The sequence below is a fragment of the Felis catus genome, chromosome D1, assembly GCF_018350175.1.
Source record: "Felis catus isolate Fca126 chromosome D1, F.catus_Fca126_mat1.0, whole genome shotgun sequence".
Classification (NCBI taxonomy): Eukaryota; Metazoa; Chordata; class Mammalia; order Carnivora; family Felidae; genus Felis; species Felis catus.
The window spans coordinates 110,111,755-110,126,886 of record NC_058377.1 but is presented as its reverse complement, the minus strand read 5'-3'; the positions used below and the strand labels follow the sequence as shown (position 1 = coordinate 110,126,886).

Genomic DNA, 15,132 nt, shown 5'->3' with positions numbered 1-15,132 from the left:
TGCAGTGGTGGGAGAGAGGGCAGCCGAGCCCGGCCTGGCCTTGCCCTTGCTGCCCGTTGATTTGGGTTGGGACCTTGCCCTTTTCCTGCGCTCAGCCTTCCCAGTTGTGGAAAGGGTTGAACTTTAGTACCTGGGAGCCCTGCCCTCCTACACATGGTGCCACCAGGGGGCAGCGCAGGGCCTTGGCAGCCTCTGCAGCTGGAGGGCACTGTCGGCAGCCTGGGCCTAGAGGCTTCTTTCTCTGGATTGGCAGTGATGTCTGGCAGGGTGGAAATGTCAGTTCATGTGAGCCAGGCGGTCGCATGCCCTCATGCCCTAACATCTTAAACTCCGCGTCAGCCATGAGAGGCTCTGAACACATCCTGACTCCTCAGGGGAGAGGGGACACTGCTGCTTCCCTCCCCCCCAGCACCTGGGAAGCAGAGCCAAGGGGAGAGGACTGCCTTCCGAAATGGGTGAGACCCCGCTCGGTGCTGCCATCCACTGTCCCAGCACCTTCTAGCCTGCTGGGTGTGGCCCCGTGAGCCCAGCCCTCAGGTGTCTCAGCCTTTGCCCAGGGTCTGGTTGGCCAGACTTGTGGACCCGGAAGGTATCAGTGGGGAAAGCCATGGGGCCCCATTCAGGGGCTAGACCACGGCTTCGGAGTGACTGCGGTCCTATGCCTGAGTGTATAGCTGAATGACCCTAGAGGTCCGGGGCGCTGGAACGCCACCCCCTAGGGACAGGCAAGTCTTAGACCAGCCTCTCCTCAGACTTTGGAGGCCGCGCGGCGTCTCCCCTGCCCTGGGTCCCGGGCTCGAGGGCTGGCAAGAATGGGGATGGGTCCAGCCATATTTCCAAGGCACACAGGAGGGCTGGGCCAGGGTGGAGATAGGAAGTGTTTAGGGGATCCCAGAGAACACGGAGTAAAAGCGCCAGCATTTGGAGAACTGCCTCTTCCCCTGCCGCCTTGGGGGAAGGAAGCAGGGGCCGCCCTCCTCCACCGCGGGCGGGGCCGCCGGGACCCCGCTGAAGTGGGGAGGGACAGCAGGGCCCAGGAAAGGGGCGGGGCGGCCGCCGTGACGCGGCGGGCGGCGGGGAGGGACAGCAGGGGCGCCGGCGGGCGGACCCGGAGGAAGGTCGGGGCCATGGGCCCGCGCTGCGCCTTCAGAGGGTCCGGCCACCGCTGGAACCCGAGGCTGGGGCTGGGGGTGCTCCGGACTCCGACCCGCGGCCCGTCCGCCCCCGCCCGCACGGGGTGAGGGGCGCCCGCCCTAGACTAGAGGTGAGCCGGGACGTCGGCGGGCGGGCGGGCCAAGAGCGCGGCAGGGGACGGGGACGCCGGGGAGCAGAGGGAAGTGGGGACAATGGGGCCTCTCGCCCGCTCGCTGGGTGCGAGGTGGGGAGGTGGGAGGGGTGCCTGCAGCGGAACCGGGGCGCGGGCGGGCGGAGCGGGTCTCCCAGGGTCGGGGCCCGTGGGATACCCAGCGGAGAGACTCTTGCCTCAGCTCGAAGAGGGGTCAACCCCGGGAAGGATGATGGGGTGGCTGCACAGACGTGTGCCGGGGGTCCAGGAAGGATGCTGAGGCGGGGAAGTCAAGGACTGGGCTGCCGGGCAGAGTGGGGAAGGCAGATCTGGGGGCCGGAGGGGTTAGTTATCTGGTCCTGGAAGGTAGGTTCGGGGGGGTGGGGCGCGGGGGGGGGGTGGGAGGACACTGACAGACGTTACAAGTTGGGGCGCACGGGGCTGCTCTGCGGAGACACCCCGGGGGACAAGGTATAAGTGGATGTCTGGGAGTGGGGGGCAAGCGACCCCACCGACTAGGGGAAAGGGATGCAGGGGGCGGGCCCCGAGGGGCCGGTTGTGGAAGGCGGGCCGGGAAGGAGGGTACCGGGGCTCCCGGGGGTGGGTCCCCGAGGGATGCGGTGTCAGGGGGCTCAGGACACTGGCGCGGCCGGCCCGCTAGCCCGGCGGCCCGCGCCCGCCGCTCCGGGGGGCCCGCGTCAGCGCGCGGTTGCCATGGCGACGGGCGGGCGGTGGGGGGGGGGGGACGGGGGCCGCGCGGAAAAGAGGTCAGCGCTCAGCCTCGCTGCGGCTGGCGGCGGCGCCGGGCTCGCCTCTGCCTCCCCCGTGGCGGGCCCAGGCATGGGGTCCCGCGGCCCGAGCCCTCCGGCCCGCGCGCAGGGCTCGGGGCCGCGCGCCGCCGCCCCGCACTGACTGCCGCGCCGTGCCCTGCGCCAGGCGGAGCGGAGGCCGCGCGCGGCCGGCCGAGCACCCTCAGGATGCTCATCAAGGAGTACCACATTCTGCTCCCCATGAGCCTGGATGAGTACCAGGTGGCCCAGCTCTACATGATCCAGGTGAGGGCGGGAGGCAGCAGGAGCCTAAGGGGGGGGGGGGGCACACTTCGTGATGGGGTAACGGCAGGAGCGCGCAGGCCGCACCTGGGACGAGGGGCCGGGCCGCCTCAACCCCCTCCCCCCCCCCCCCCAGCCCGGCTCCGGGGCCTGGAAGCACTCAGAGCCTAGGGGAGGACAGAAAAGTCCCCCTTCCAGTGCGGGGAGGGGGGCGGCGGTGGGAAAAGGGACAGAAGGGCCCGGTGGTGCCTCCCCATCCCCCGAGTGCCCGCCCGGCTGGCTGGTTGCGGCTCAGCCCACTTCTGATCTCCTTTAATCCTCCTTAGAATCGTCACCCCTTGCGGGAGGGAAAGGAGCGCCTGAGGAGGCAAGAGGGAGAGGCAGGGAGCGAGGAGGGGTGCTGGGTGGTAGAGAAGACTGGAAGCGGGTCCCCAGGGGGTGCTGCCAACCCCAGGGGGTCAGGGAAACGGGGTGAGGACCAGACCCCAAAACTGTGACAGAGAGGGGCAGGCAGGGATCCAAGAGGTAGGGGTCTGGACTTGGGCTGTGAGAAGCAGGGGGCCGGGCAGGCTTTCAGGGGGAGAAGAGGGTGGGTGCAAGGCCTCAGGGAGGCCCCAGAAGTGAGGGTCAGGGTCTGAGGAGACAAGAGGGCCAGGATCCGGCCTCAGGGGGTTGAGTGGGCCAGGTTCAGGCTCCAGAGCTATAAAAGGGCCGCGTCTGAGTGCTCTCAAGCTATAAGGGGTGTGGCAGGGGCCCATATTGGGGTCTCAGGGAGGGAGGGGACTGGCGTCAGGTTCTCAGAGGATCTCCCTGATTCTTCCAGCCCACCCTCCCTGGCCTCCTTGCTGCCCCCGGAGCACGTGCCACACACTCCCACCCCAGGAGCCTGCACTGGCATCCCCTCTGCCTTGAATAGCTCCCCCCGCCCCACATCTGCACTCCACCGTCTACCCTCCCCCACTTAAGTCACGTTCAGATTGTGGTCATGTTATCTTCTCAGGCTTTCCCTGATCATCCTGCCCTAATTGCCAATATGCCAATATGCCATAATCTCAACCCAATATCCCTTACCTTAGTCTACACTTTCTTCTTCCCATAACACTTCCCACTTCTTTTTTTTTTTAATGTTTTTATTTATTTTTGAGGGAGAGAGAGAGATAGAGCGCAAGTGGGGGAGGGGCAGAGAGAGAGGGAGACACAGAATCCCAAGCAGGATCCAGGCTCCGAGCTGTCAGCACAGAGCCCGACGCGGGGCTCAAACTCACAAACCGCAAGATCATGACCTGAGCCCTATTCAGACGCCCAACCGACTGAGCCGCCCAGGCGCCCCAACACTTCCCACTTCTAATATACCCTGTCACTTGGCTTCTGTTATGTCCCCCCCCCCCCCACTAGAACTTAAGTCCCGCAGGGCAGGCAGGGATTTTTGTTTTATTCATCAACAGGTCCCAATTAATATAATCCCAATATGCCTGGAACAGAGCAGACAATAAATACACGAGTGAGTGCTGGGCTGCGAGCCCTGTGGAGGGCGACAGCAGCTGTGGGCCTGATCCCAGGGAGCTGCAGGGGGCCAGGGTCAAGTTGCAGGGAGGTGGGAAGGCTGGGACTAGGGCTCCAGCACTGTGCAGGGGGCCAGGCTCAGCTAGGGACCCCAGGAGCTCAGCTGAGGCTGAGCTGCCCATTCTGTTCTGCCCCGGGTGCAGAAAAAGAGTCGGGAGGAGTCGAGCGGTGAGGGCAGTGGTGTGGAGATCCTGGCCAACCGGCCCTACACGGACGGGCCCGGCGGCAGTGGGCAATACACTCACAAGGTGTACCACGTGGGCTCCCACATCCCAGGCTGGTTCCGGGCGCTGCTGCCCAAGGCCGCCCTGCAGGTGGAAGAGGAATCCTGGAATGCGTATCCCTACACCCGAACTCGGTGAGTGGGTGGGGCAGGCCTGGGGCTACAAGGAGAACAGCCCCGGTGGGCACAGTAGTGACCCCACCCCTGCCCTCCACCCAGGTACACCTGCCCCTTTGTGGAGAAGTTCTCCATTGAAATAGAGACTTACTACCTGCCTGACGGGGGGCAGCAGCCAAATGTCTTCAACCTGAGTGGAGCAGAGAGGAGACAGCGCATCCTGGGTGAGGCCTGGGGCCAGTGAGGGGACCCTAGAGCCCCTCTCAGGCCACCTGCCACCTCAGTGGGCAGCCTCTGACAAGTCCCAGACTCTGTCCTGGCCTCGGCTTCCTGGCTGCAGGGAGGAGGTGGCAGGGACGCAGGGGGTCCGTGTGGCTCAGTGCCGCTGGAACCCCCTCAGATACCATCGACATCGTGCGGGACGCCGTGGCCCCAGGAGAATACAAAGCAGAAGAGGACCCCCGGCTGTACCGCTCGGCCAAGACTGGCCGGGGACCGTTGGCCGATGACTGGGCTCGCACGGCAGCCCAGACCGGGCCCCTCATGTGTGCCTATAAGCTGTGCAAGGTCGAGTTCCGCTACTGGGGCATGCAGGCCAAGATCGAGCAGTTCATCCACGATGTCGGTGAGCACCCAGCCACAGGAGGCTCCCTTTACCCAGCATGCACCAGGCCCCGTGTTTGAGCCAGGGACGCTCCCCGTCTACTGGGGACACAGAAGCATAAAGCCATCGTGTCCACTTGATATGGTGGCACTGAGGCAGAGGGGAACAGCACAGCCTGGCTGGGGGCCGGGGGAGCCTAGCCTCGAGGTGGAGGTAAGAGTCAGGAGGGCAAGAAGCTGGGGGCCTGAGCTCTGAGGTCCACGCAGGCTCTGACGTTCGGGGATGCTCCTTCTCATCCATGAGGCTTCCCGGATTCTCCAACGTTCTGTGGGCCCGGGGAGACTTAGAAACTCTCGGAAGGGTCAGCAGCCCCAACCAGCAACACACGAAGAAGTACAGGCTGTGACTCTGACTCATCCTCTTGGGGTCCCTCCCGCTCCCAGCTCCCCTTCTCACCCTCCTAGAGCTAACCCCACAGCCCCTGCAGCTCAGCCCTGCCCCATCCCCCAGGTCTGAGGGTGGGCCGCCTGCAGGTACAAGAACCCCGGATGGGGGCCTCTGGGGGCCTGGGCTCCACGGGACCTCTATTGAGCTACTTCGCGTCTCTGCATCGTTGTTTTCCCTTCTGTGAATGAGCAGGAGGCCGGGCCAGGTATCAAGAGCTAACATCCACTGAGCATTCACAACATGCAAGTTCCTTGGCCGATCACTTCTCATGCAAGATTTCCTCTAACGCCCTGACACCCCTCCAGAGTGGGAGCTACGATTCCCATTTTGCAAATGAGGGGACGGAGCTCAGAGAATAATCCAGGCTCCTTGTCTTGCGTTTGTAAAAATACCAAAAAGCACAAATAAGAAAATGAAATCACCCACAGATACCCGCTAGTAAGATTCCGATATATATTTCCTTCCAGGAGTGTATAATTATAATCCAACCCTTATTAATTTCTTTCCTAGATATTGAAGCTTCTAACTTTATTCCTCTGCTTAAGATGAAAACATCCCAGAATGGGTATCATCTTTCACTACAAACTTCATTAAGTGCCAACGCTTGCATTAACTATTCACGCCTTCATTAACTATCAACAATTTCATTAACTGTTAATGCCTTAATTGTTGACTTCTCGGAAGAAGTCAGCAGGAAGCCAGCTGAAAGACAGCGAGGAGTGGCCTTGGTCCCAGCTGCCCAGAGTGTTGGGGTTGGGTTTGTGCTCCGAGTTGGGGTGTCCAGAGGCATGAAAGAGGCAGGGACAGAGGGAGGGAGCCGGGGCAGGAAGGCAAATGCCCCAGTTTCTATTCCCATCTCCTGAGTGGCACCAGCCTCGCCCTACTCCGTGGCTCTGGGTGGGTGGCGTGCCCAGGGGAGCCATCACCCACTATAGAGCGCTGGGAATGTTGCTGCCCGGGGCGGGGGTGGGGGGGGCAGTGGCAGGGAAACTCGGGCTCTGGGCGCGGGGGGCCATGTTCTGACGCCCGGGCACCTCCAGGTCTGCGTCGAGTGATGCTACGGGCCCACCGCCAGGCCTGGTGCTGGCAGGATGAGTGGACAGAGCTGAGCATGGCTGACATCCGGGCGTTGGAGGAAGAGACTGCCCGCATGTTGGCACAGCGCATGGCCAAGTGCAACACGGGCGGTGAGGGGCCCGAAGCCCAGGCCCCTGGGAAGCCTAGTGCTGAGGCCCGGGCTGCGGCCAGCCATGCTGGCACCCCCGACCGGCCCGAGGCACCCTCCGGCCCCGATGCCTCGCCCGATGCCAGTTTTGGCAAGCAGTGGTCCTCATCTTCCCGCTCGTCCTACTCATCCCAGCATGGAGGTGAGGCTGGGGCACGGGGAAGCGAGGGAGCCGCCCTCGGCCGGACCCCAGGCTGAGACTGAGGTGGCCCTGCAGGGGGCGTGTCTCCCCAGAGCCTGTCCGAATGGCGCATGCAGAACATCGCCCGAGACTCTGAGAACAGCTCCGAGGAGGAGTTCTTTGATGCCCACGGTCAGCACCAGAGCTCTGCTGGGGGCAGGGGTGTCCCTGAGCGGCTCCTACTGCCCCATGACACGGCCCCCTGTCCTTTCAGAAGGCTTCTCGGACAGTGACGAGGTCTTCCCCAAGGAGATGACCAAGTGGAACTCCAGTGACTTCATTGATGCCTTTGCCTCCCCCGTGGAGGCTGAGGGGCCCCCAGGTAAAGACTGCCGGCCACCAGCACAGCCACCAGTGCAGGGGGCACTCGGCACCACCCAGCCCTCAGCTTACTGGGGCCCTAAGTTGAGCGCCAATCCAGAGAGAGTGTGCGTTGAACTCGCAGGTGAACGATGGGCGGGTGAGCGAGGATAGATGGGGGCTTAGAATGGACTCCAAGTTCAGACATAGCACAAAACGTGGAGGAATTAACGTGGAGGCCAGGAAGGCGACACGGGCGAGGTAAGATGTGAGCCGGACTTTGAGGGATTGCACCAGCTCCGTCCCACAGAACTTGCAGCCGTGACGGACATCCACCAGCCACGTGTGGTCTTCCGGCACTTGGACTGTGGCTCGTGAGCCTGAGGAGCTGCAATTTGTATTGTACTTTAATTCCTTCCCATTTAAACAGGCCCCTGTGGCCAGTGGCCCCCATATTGGACAGGGCAGGATTAGAAGTTTTCCAGGCAAACGGGCATTGTGGGGAGGAGGCGTCCCTCTCAGCAACGGGACGAACACGTGCAAAGGCCCGGCCGCGTGAGATGCCCCGTGAGAGTCTGGTGAGAGAGGTCAGAGGAAGAGGCAGACAGCGAAGTGAGGGTACCCGAAGTGCCGCATGAGGGGACCCCCGCAGGCCCCTCAGTCTCCTTCACTGGCTACCCCCCGTCCTATAGACCCTGGAACCGAGGCCACCAAAGACATCGGGGATGGGGCCCGAGCGCCCAGGGACTCAGAGGTGAGTACGGCCATCTCCCCCACGTCTGCAGTTCTGCCCCACACCAGGCAGGCTACTGCTCTGACACCCGGGCACCCCATTGTGCCCCACAGGGCCCAGACGGAGCCGGGGAGCTGGGCGCCGAGGCGTGCGCCGTGCACGCCCTCTTCCTCATCCTGCACAGCGGCAACATCCTGGACTCAGGCCCTGGAGACGCCAACTCCAAGCAGGCGGACGTGCAGACCCTGAGCCTGGCCTTTGAGGCCGTCACCCGAGTCCACTTCCCCGAGGCCCTGGGCCACGTGGCGCTGCGTCTGGTGCCCTGCCCGCCCATCTGCGCGGCCGCCTATGCCCTTGTCTCCAAGTACTGGTCAGGGGCGGAAGGGCGGGGGACACACAGGGTCTCCAAGGTGCAGATAGCTACCGGGGGCTCCCGGGACCAAAGAGGCCCATGAGGGAAGGGGCGGGGGAGGCGCGAGGCGGGGAGGTCAGCCACCCACCCGGCTGCACTTCAGTTTCTAGTCAGTGGCTCCATCACAAAGGCCCCCTGGGTGCCGATGCTCCCCACAGAGGTGCCGCAGAGCTGGGACTTGCCAACAGGCCGAGGGGACTCAGAGGGGGCGAGGGGGCGGTGGAGGGGCCGGAGGCCCTCCCACCCCACCCACCCGCCGCCCCTCCTCCTCCAGCCTGAGCCCCTACAGCCACGACGGTGACAGCCTGTCCCGCTCCCAGGACCACATTCCACTGGCTGCCCTGCCACTGCTGGCCACCTCATCCTCCCGATACCAGGGCGCTGTGGCCACCGTCATCGCCCGCACCAACCAGGCCTATGCTGCCTTCCTGCGCTCGTCGGAGGGTGCCGGCTTCTGCGGGCAGGTCAGGGGTCGGGGACGGTCAGGGAAGCTTGCCGCCGGAACCCTGCGTCCGTCCTCCTGATGGTGCCGCTCTCCCCAATCAGGTGGTGCTGATTGGAGACGGCGTGGGCGGAATCCTGGGCTTTGACGCACTTTGCCACAGTGCCAGCGCGGGCACCGGGAGCCGGGGCAGCAGCCGCCGAGGGAGCATGGTCAGTGTGGCCGGACCCTGCCAACTCAGGAGGGGGCTGTTTCTCCAGCTCTAGGTCTCTAGGTCCCCCCCCCACCACCACCGCCGCCGCCGCCGCCGCCTCCCCGCAGTAGGACTTCTCTTCGGGCAGCTTCCCTGCTACTTCGCTCTGTCCCCTCTTGGGCTCTGCCCCAGTTCCTTCCTTGAGTCCCTGCCCAACCTCCAAGCCTCTCTCCTCGCTTCCAAATAAGTAGAAATCGAATCGTCTCCAACCCTAAGGATATTTTTGTCCCCTGTTCTGTCTAGAACAATGAGCTGCTCTCCCCGGAGGTCGGCCCAGTGCGGGACCCCCTGGCAGATGGGGTGGACGGGCTGGGACGGGCCAGCCCAGAACCCTCAGCCCTGCCTGCCCAGCGTACCCCCAGCGACATGGCCAGTCCTGAGCCCGAGGGTGCTCAGAACAGGTGACACTCCTGCCCCATCCCCCGTGCCCTGGGCTTGTGCTGGGCCGTGGAGGCAGCAGCGCTGAGCACCCCTCCCCCCCCACACAGCCTGCAGGCGGCCCCCTCCGCCACCTCCTCCGGGGAGCCCAGGCGGGCAAGCACAGCCTCCTGCCCCCCTGCTGCCACTTCTGAGGCTCCTGATGGCCCCACCAGCGCCGCCCGCCTCGACTTCAAGGTCTCCGGCTTCTTCCTCTTTGGCTCCCCGCTGGGCCTGGTGCTGGCTTTGCGCAAAACCGTGATGCCCGCCTTGGAGGGTGAGCCCTGAGGGTGGGGGTGGCAGCCACGCCTTTTCCTTCATCTGGTCTCCTTCGTCCCCCACGAGATGTTGGTGTTATTGCCATGCCTCACTGAACAAATCAAACGGCCTGGCTAGAGAAGGGGAACCCGAGGCCCAGAAACTGGCCAAGGCCAAGTTTCCCAAAGCGCACCAGGAGGAACTCAGGCCCACACGCGCTGCTCTGCGTGAGCCGGGGTCTGGCTGGCAGGAGGAAAGGCTTCATCCTGGACCCCGTCGGCAGATGAAGGGTCTGCTCTCTTCTTAGCTGAGTCACCTGTCTCACATTAACAGGACCCTGGTGACCTCTTGGGGAGTACAGGTCGGGAAGGGCCGGTTCAGGGTCACCCAGCATGCCAGGTGCTGCTTCCCACACCCCCTACCTTCCAGCACGCCCAGCTGAATCTCCTCCTTCCTTTATCTTCTGGGTACCAGTGGCCCAGATGCGGCCCGCCTGTGAGCAGATCTATAACCTCTTCCACGCGGCCGACCCCTGCGCCTCCCGCCTCGAGCCCTTGCTGGCCCCCAAGTTCCAAGCTATCGCCCCACTAGCCGTGCCCCGCTACCAGAAGTTCCCCCTGGGAGACGGCTCATCCCTGCTGCTGGGTATGCCCCCAACCAAGATAAAGGGGAGGAGGAGGAGGGCACTAACAGGGAGGGATGGGGATGGGCGCCCCTCCCCCAGGAAGATGTGAGGTGGTTCCCATATCATTGGTAGCCTCTCATGTCGCCACTTCCAGGACCAAGGAGCCCTACCCTGGCCCTTTGTGAGGTCTGGATTCCCCAAGACCCTCTGACATTCTCTGCCAAGGAGTGGGGGGCAGCGGTGATGTCTGGGTTAAAGAGAGGAGCCAGGGTGGCACCGGGGTGCCAGTGTCTGAGAATCGCCGCAATGTGGAGGGGCTGCTGTATGTGTGTGTAGGGGTGTATCCATATACACTTGTGTTCACGGATTGGTATGGGGCATGTACACGTGGGTGTGCCAGTGGTACCCGTTTGGCCCCATGAGACAAATGGGACTGCACTGGGGTGGTGGTGACAGGCATTCTGGAAGGAACACAGTTGGCTGTCGGGCGCTTTTCCCTTCCACCCAAATGTAGGGCACTTCAGCCTCAGCCAAGACCTGACCAGGGAGGGCTGGCAGGGAAGGTGGTGGATGTGTGAGGGCCAAGCTGTCCTGGAACCCTCAGATGGGAAGCCGGCAGGGCGGCCCGGCTCAGACCACGGCTCAGGCTGCCCCACCTTCCCCAGCTGACACTCTGCAGACCCACTCAGGCCTCTTTCTGGAAGAGCTGGAGATGTTGGTGCCCTCCACACCCACCTCTGCCAGCGGTGCCTTCTGGAAGGGCAGTGAGTTAGGCACTGATCCACCGGCCCAGCCAGCTGCCCCCAGCACCACCAGTGAAGTGGTTAAGAGTAAGTCAGCCAGCCCCCCAGACTGGGGAGGGGACCCTTATTCTACCTCCCAAAGCCCAGCTGAAACACCCTTGCCCCCCCCCCCCAGCATTTGCTCTGGGACGAGGGGGCCCCGGTACCCAACCCTGGGCTTGGCAAAGAGCAGGCTAGGCAGAAAAGAGGGAGGAAAGTGTACCCAGGGGCCAGACACGTGGGCACGAGGTGGGGGGCCACCCCTGACTCCCTGCCCAACGTGGCCGTGCAGTCCTGGAGCGCTGGTGGGGGACGAAGCGGATTGACTACTCGCTGTACTGCCCCGAGGCGCTCACCGCCTTCCCCACCGTCACGCTGCCCCACCTCTTCCACGCCAGCTACTGGGAGTCGGCTGATGTGGTGGCCTTCATCCTGCGCCAGGTGGGCTCGGGGATCGGGCACACAGGGTGGGAGATGAGCGCTGGACAAGGATGGGGAGCCGCCGGCCAGAGGAGGGGCAGACCCAGGTCCCCCGGTCACGTGGCCTCGCGTGCACAGGTGATCGAGAAGGAGCAGCCACAGCTGACGGAGTGCGAGGAGCCGTCCATCTACAGCCCGGCCTTCCCCAGAGAGAAGTGGCAGCGCAAACGCACGCAAGTCAAGATCCGGGTACGTGCCCGCCCCCTCGGGTCCTCGGGAGACTCTGGGGAGAGAGGCCCAGCCCTCTCTCCGCAGCATCCCCGCCCCTCACCACCTTCCCGCGACCTCCCCGGGTGCCGTCCAGCCCGCTGTAGTCCTGGCCCCGCCCCCTCGAGTCTCGGTCCCGCCCCTGGGAACCAGGAACCTCCTCCCCTTCCACCGCTAATTCGGGCCTCGGATCCCAGCTCTCCCCACCCAGCCTCATCCTCTGCATCCCGTCCTGTCACGGCTCCGCTCCCTGGGAGCCGAAGTCCGCACACAGGCACTCGGGACCTCGGGTGGGGGTCGGGAAAGCGCCCACCACTCGGGCCTCGCTCCTCCTGCAGAGGCCCCGCCCCCACCTGGGCTAGGGTCCCCCTCAGCAGCCGCTCCTGCATCCACGTCGTCTCCCGGCCGCGGTCTCACGCCGTCTCCTCTCGCCAGAATGTCACTTCCAACCACCGGGCAAGCGACACGGTGGTGTGCGAGGGCCGCCCCCAGGTGCTGAACGGGCGCTTCATGTACGGGCCCTTGGACGTAGTCACGCTCACCGGAGAGAAGGTCAGGACGCGGCGGTCTTGGCCCCGGGTAGACCCGCCCCCATCGAGCCGACCTCGCACCCGCAGGGAACTCTCGGTCCCGTCTATCCCCGACGACAGCCCGCCCAGACCCTCCTCCGCTCAGGCTCCGCCCCACGGGCCCCCTCGCCCGCTCTCCCCACCAGGTGGACGTCTACATCATGACGCAGCCGCTGTCAGGCAAGTGGATCCACTTCGGCACTGAGGTCACCAACAGCTCCGGCCGCCTCACCTTCTCGGTGCCCCTGGAGCGCGCGCTGGGCATCGGCGTCTACCCGGTGCGCATGGTGGTCAGGTGAGCGCCAGGCGGGCGGGGCTTCGGCGGGGCGGGGGCTCCGCCGGCCTCGACCCACGCCGCTCACGCCGTCCGTGGGCCGCAGGGGCGACCACACGTACGCCGAGTGCTGCCTGACCGTGGTGGCCCGCGGCACGGAGGCCGTGGTCTTCAGCATCGACGGCTCCTTCACCGCCAGCGTCTCCATCATGGGCAGCGACCCCAAGGTGCGCGCCGGCGCAGTGGACGTGGTCAGGTAGGAGCGGCGCCACCCGGCTGGTCGCGGTGACCGACCCCACCCTCGGAGATGGAACCGAGCGCCGTCCCACCCCACAGGCACTGGCAGGACGCCGGCTACCTGATCGTGTACGTAACGGGCCGGCCCGATATGCAGAAGCACCGCGTGGTGGCCTGGCTGTCGCAGCACAACTTTCCTCACGGCGTCGTCTCCTTCTGCGATGGCCTCACCCACGACCCGCTGCGCCAGAAGGCGATGTTTCTGCAGAGCCTGGTGCAGGAGGTGCGCCTGGCCCCCGCCCCCGCCCCTGTCCCCGCCTGGGGCTGTAGGACTTGTGCAGGCCCATCTGATCCCACCCCCACGGGCCCGGGACCCTAACTGGCAAGAGGGGCCCCGAGGGCCCGGCCCCCTCGTGGTCCGAGAGGCCCCTAGTCCTCTGGACTAACTCCGGCTAGTGTCGGGGCCTGGCGACCTAGGACCCCCGTGGCCCCGCCTCCGTCCGGCTAGACCCTCCCCGAAGCAATCAGACCCTGGATGCCCAGCCGAGCGCCCCAGTCTCGCGGCCCTAGGGTGGCTGACTGGCTTCTCCTGCCACAGGTAGAACTGAACATCGTGGCCGGCTATGGGTCCCCCAAAGACGTGGCCGTATACGCGGCCCTGGGCCTGCCCCCGAGCCAGACCTACATCGTGGGCCGTGCGGTGCGGAAGCTGCAGGCTCAGTGCCAGGTGAGAGCCAAGCGCAGGCCGGGATTGGGGGCTGGCCGGGGAGCAGGAGCCTGGGTGTGAGGCCACGAAGACCACCTCTGTGAAGAAGCACCTGACGGGGGCGGCTCCAAAAAGGCCAGCTGGCCTCAGGGGACTGGGCTCCTCCTAGGGCAGGAGTCATGAACAGCTCGAAGCTGCTGGGCAGGGATAGGTAACAGGCGGAAGTGTGCTCAAGACCTTGAATGTTCGTATCCACCCCCGCATGGCCCTGGCCATGGACCTTGAGCTTCCTGAGCCTCAATTTCCTGTCTGTAGAACGGAAGTGATGAAATGGCACCAACTCCCACAGTTTTCACGAACACCACTTAATGCCTACGGGGGTGGGAGCAGAGTAGGTGCTTACTGTCAGCCGCTGTTACTTCCCACCAAGATCCCAGGAAACTGAAGCCCCGAGAGGGGCAGAGATAGGAGGAAAGCCAGGGTGCTCTGGCTCCCGGTCTGGGGTTCCTATCTGCTGAGAGAAGACACCGGGTCAGGCTGTGCCGGGTCCGTAATGCTGCCAGCACTGCCCACGAGCCTGGGGGACGGGGACAGGTGAGGCTGCGTGTGGGCCTGAGACCAGCAGTGCCCTCAGCCCTACCCGTCTCTGCCCACAGTTCCTGTCAGACGGCTACGTGGCCCACCTGGGCCAACTGGAGGCGGGCTCCCACCCTCACGCCCCCACGGGGCCCTCCAGAGCCGCCCTGGCCAAGAGCAGCTATGCTGGGGCCGCCCCCGTGGACTTCCTCCGCAAGCAGAGCCAGCTGCTTCGCTCCAGGGGGCCCAGTCAGGTGGAGCGGGAGAGCCCGGGGACACCGCCCACCACCCTGGCCCGAGGCAAGCCCCGAAGCATCAGCCTCAAGTTGGACAGCGAAGAGTGAGGCCCGGACCGTGGTGGCCCGGAGTTATTTATTCATGCACTCGAGGGGCCCGAATGGCACACGGTGGGGAGGCTGGGGGCCCAGACCTCTGGCCCCCCAACCCCACACCCTACATCTTTGTCTGCCCCTCGGTGTTACTTCCCTTTCACGGGGGAGGCACCCAGCCTCGGTGGGGGGCGGGGGGGGGGGAGGAGGATGCGGCCCAGAGGCTTTTCCAGTGTGTGTGAATCCATGAAAATAAACCACCTGCATCCCACCTGACTGCCCACCTGTCTGGTACCACAGGGCAACCGAGCCCAGTTTCCAGTTTGATGGGGACACTGAAGGGCAGAGGGGCCGGGATGTGACTAGGGTCACACAGGTTAGAGGCGAGGCCAGGATGGGGGACTGGGCCTCGGAGGTCTCATGGAGGGCTGTGTCCTCCCTACCTGAGGCCTCCTGTCCTCCCACCTCATCCAGCCCTCCAGACCTGGGCCGGCCTTTCAGTTCGCAGGGGCCCAGACTCGGCTTCCGACTGAATCCTCTGCCTCCCGAAGTGGGAGCCGTGAGGCCACGGGACCAGAGGCTGAAGGGGAGAGCTGCACTGGGGGACCTTCTCACTCGGAGCCCCCTGGCTGTGCCTCTGTCTCCCCCTGAAGACAAGGCTCCCAGGAACCTCAGCTGGCACGTGGCCAGCAAAACACACTTCCTTTGTGACAGAGACCATCCTCCTTATCTCTGTTGGGGACACTGAGGCCCAGAGAGGAAGGACCCCGATCCTTTGCCTCCCAAGACCACCCGAGTACCAGGAAATCCTCTCTCGCAATGGAATCAGCCCGGC

General features: G+C 64.7%; 1 protein-coding gene across 4 annotated transcripts; it reads left to right on the top strand.

Moving 5' to 3' along the window:
• The first annotated feature begins 287 nt into the window (after nt 1-287).
• PITPNM1 (phosphatidylinositol transfer protein membrane associated 1) lies at nt 288-15,101 on the top strand. Of its 4 annotated transcripts, none has more exons than XM_023240128.2 (24): nt 288-455; nt 2,222-2,340; nt 4,044-4,258; nt 4,343-4,464; nt 4,641-4,865; nt 6,332-6,658; nt 6,734-6,829; nt 6,915-7,019; nt 7,690-7,751; nt 7,844-8,094; nt 8,417-8,606; nt 8,689-8,796; nt 9,081-9,238; nt 9,326-9,531; nt 9,987-10,157; nt 10,803-10,967; nt 11,212-11,360; nt 11,478-11,588; nt 12,042-12,158; nt 12,322-12,470; nt 12,556-12,705; nt 12,786-12,969; nt 13,285-13,413; nt 14,049-15,101. In XM_023240128.2, exons 1-24 carry the CDS (start codon nt 452-454, stop codon nt 14,310-14,312), a joined length of 3,777 nt encoding a protein of 1,258 aa, XP_023095896.2. In that variant the 5' UTR covers nt 288-451; the 3' UTR covers nt 14,313-15,101. The 4 variants fall into 4 exon arrangements, with proteins under 4 accessions (XP_023095896.2, XP_023095895.2, XP_023095897.1 ...); XM_023240127.2 differs by having other exon boundaries at nt 289-455; nt 6,912-7,019; XM_023240129.2 differs by lacking the exon at nt 288-455 and adding an exon at nt 1,078-1,264 and having other exon boundaries at nt 6,912-7,019.
• Nucleotides 15,102-15,132: the final 31 nt, after the last annotated feature.

Excerpts from the sequence above, each read along its gene's own strand:
- PITPNM1 (XM_023240127.2), top strand. Across the intron at positions 4,259-4,342 it reads TATCCCTACACCCGAACTCG|GTACACCTGCCCCTTTGTGG; the intron begins GTGAGTGGGTGG and ends CCCTCCACCCAG. Across the intron at positions 6,830-6,911 it reads GGAGTTCTTTGATGCCCACG|AAGGCTTCTCGGACAGTGAC; the intron begins GTCAGCACCAGA and ends CTGTCCTTTCAG.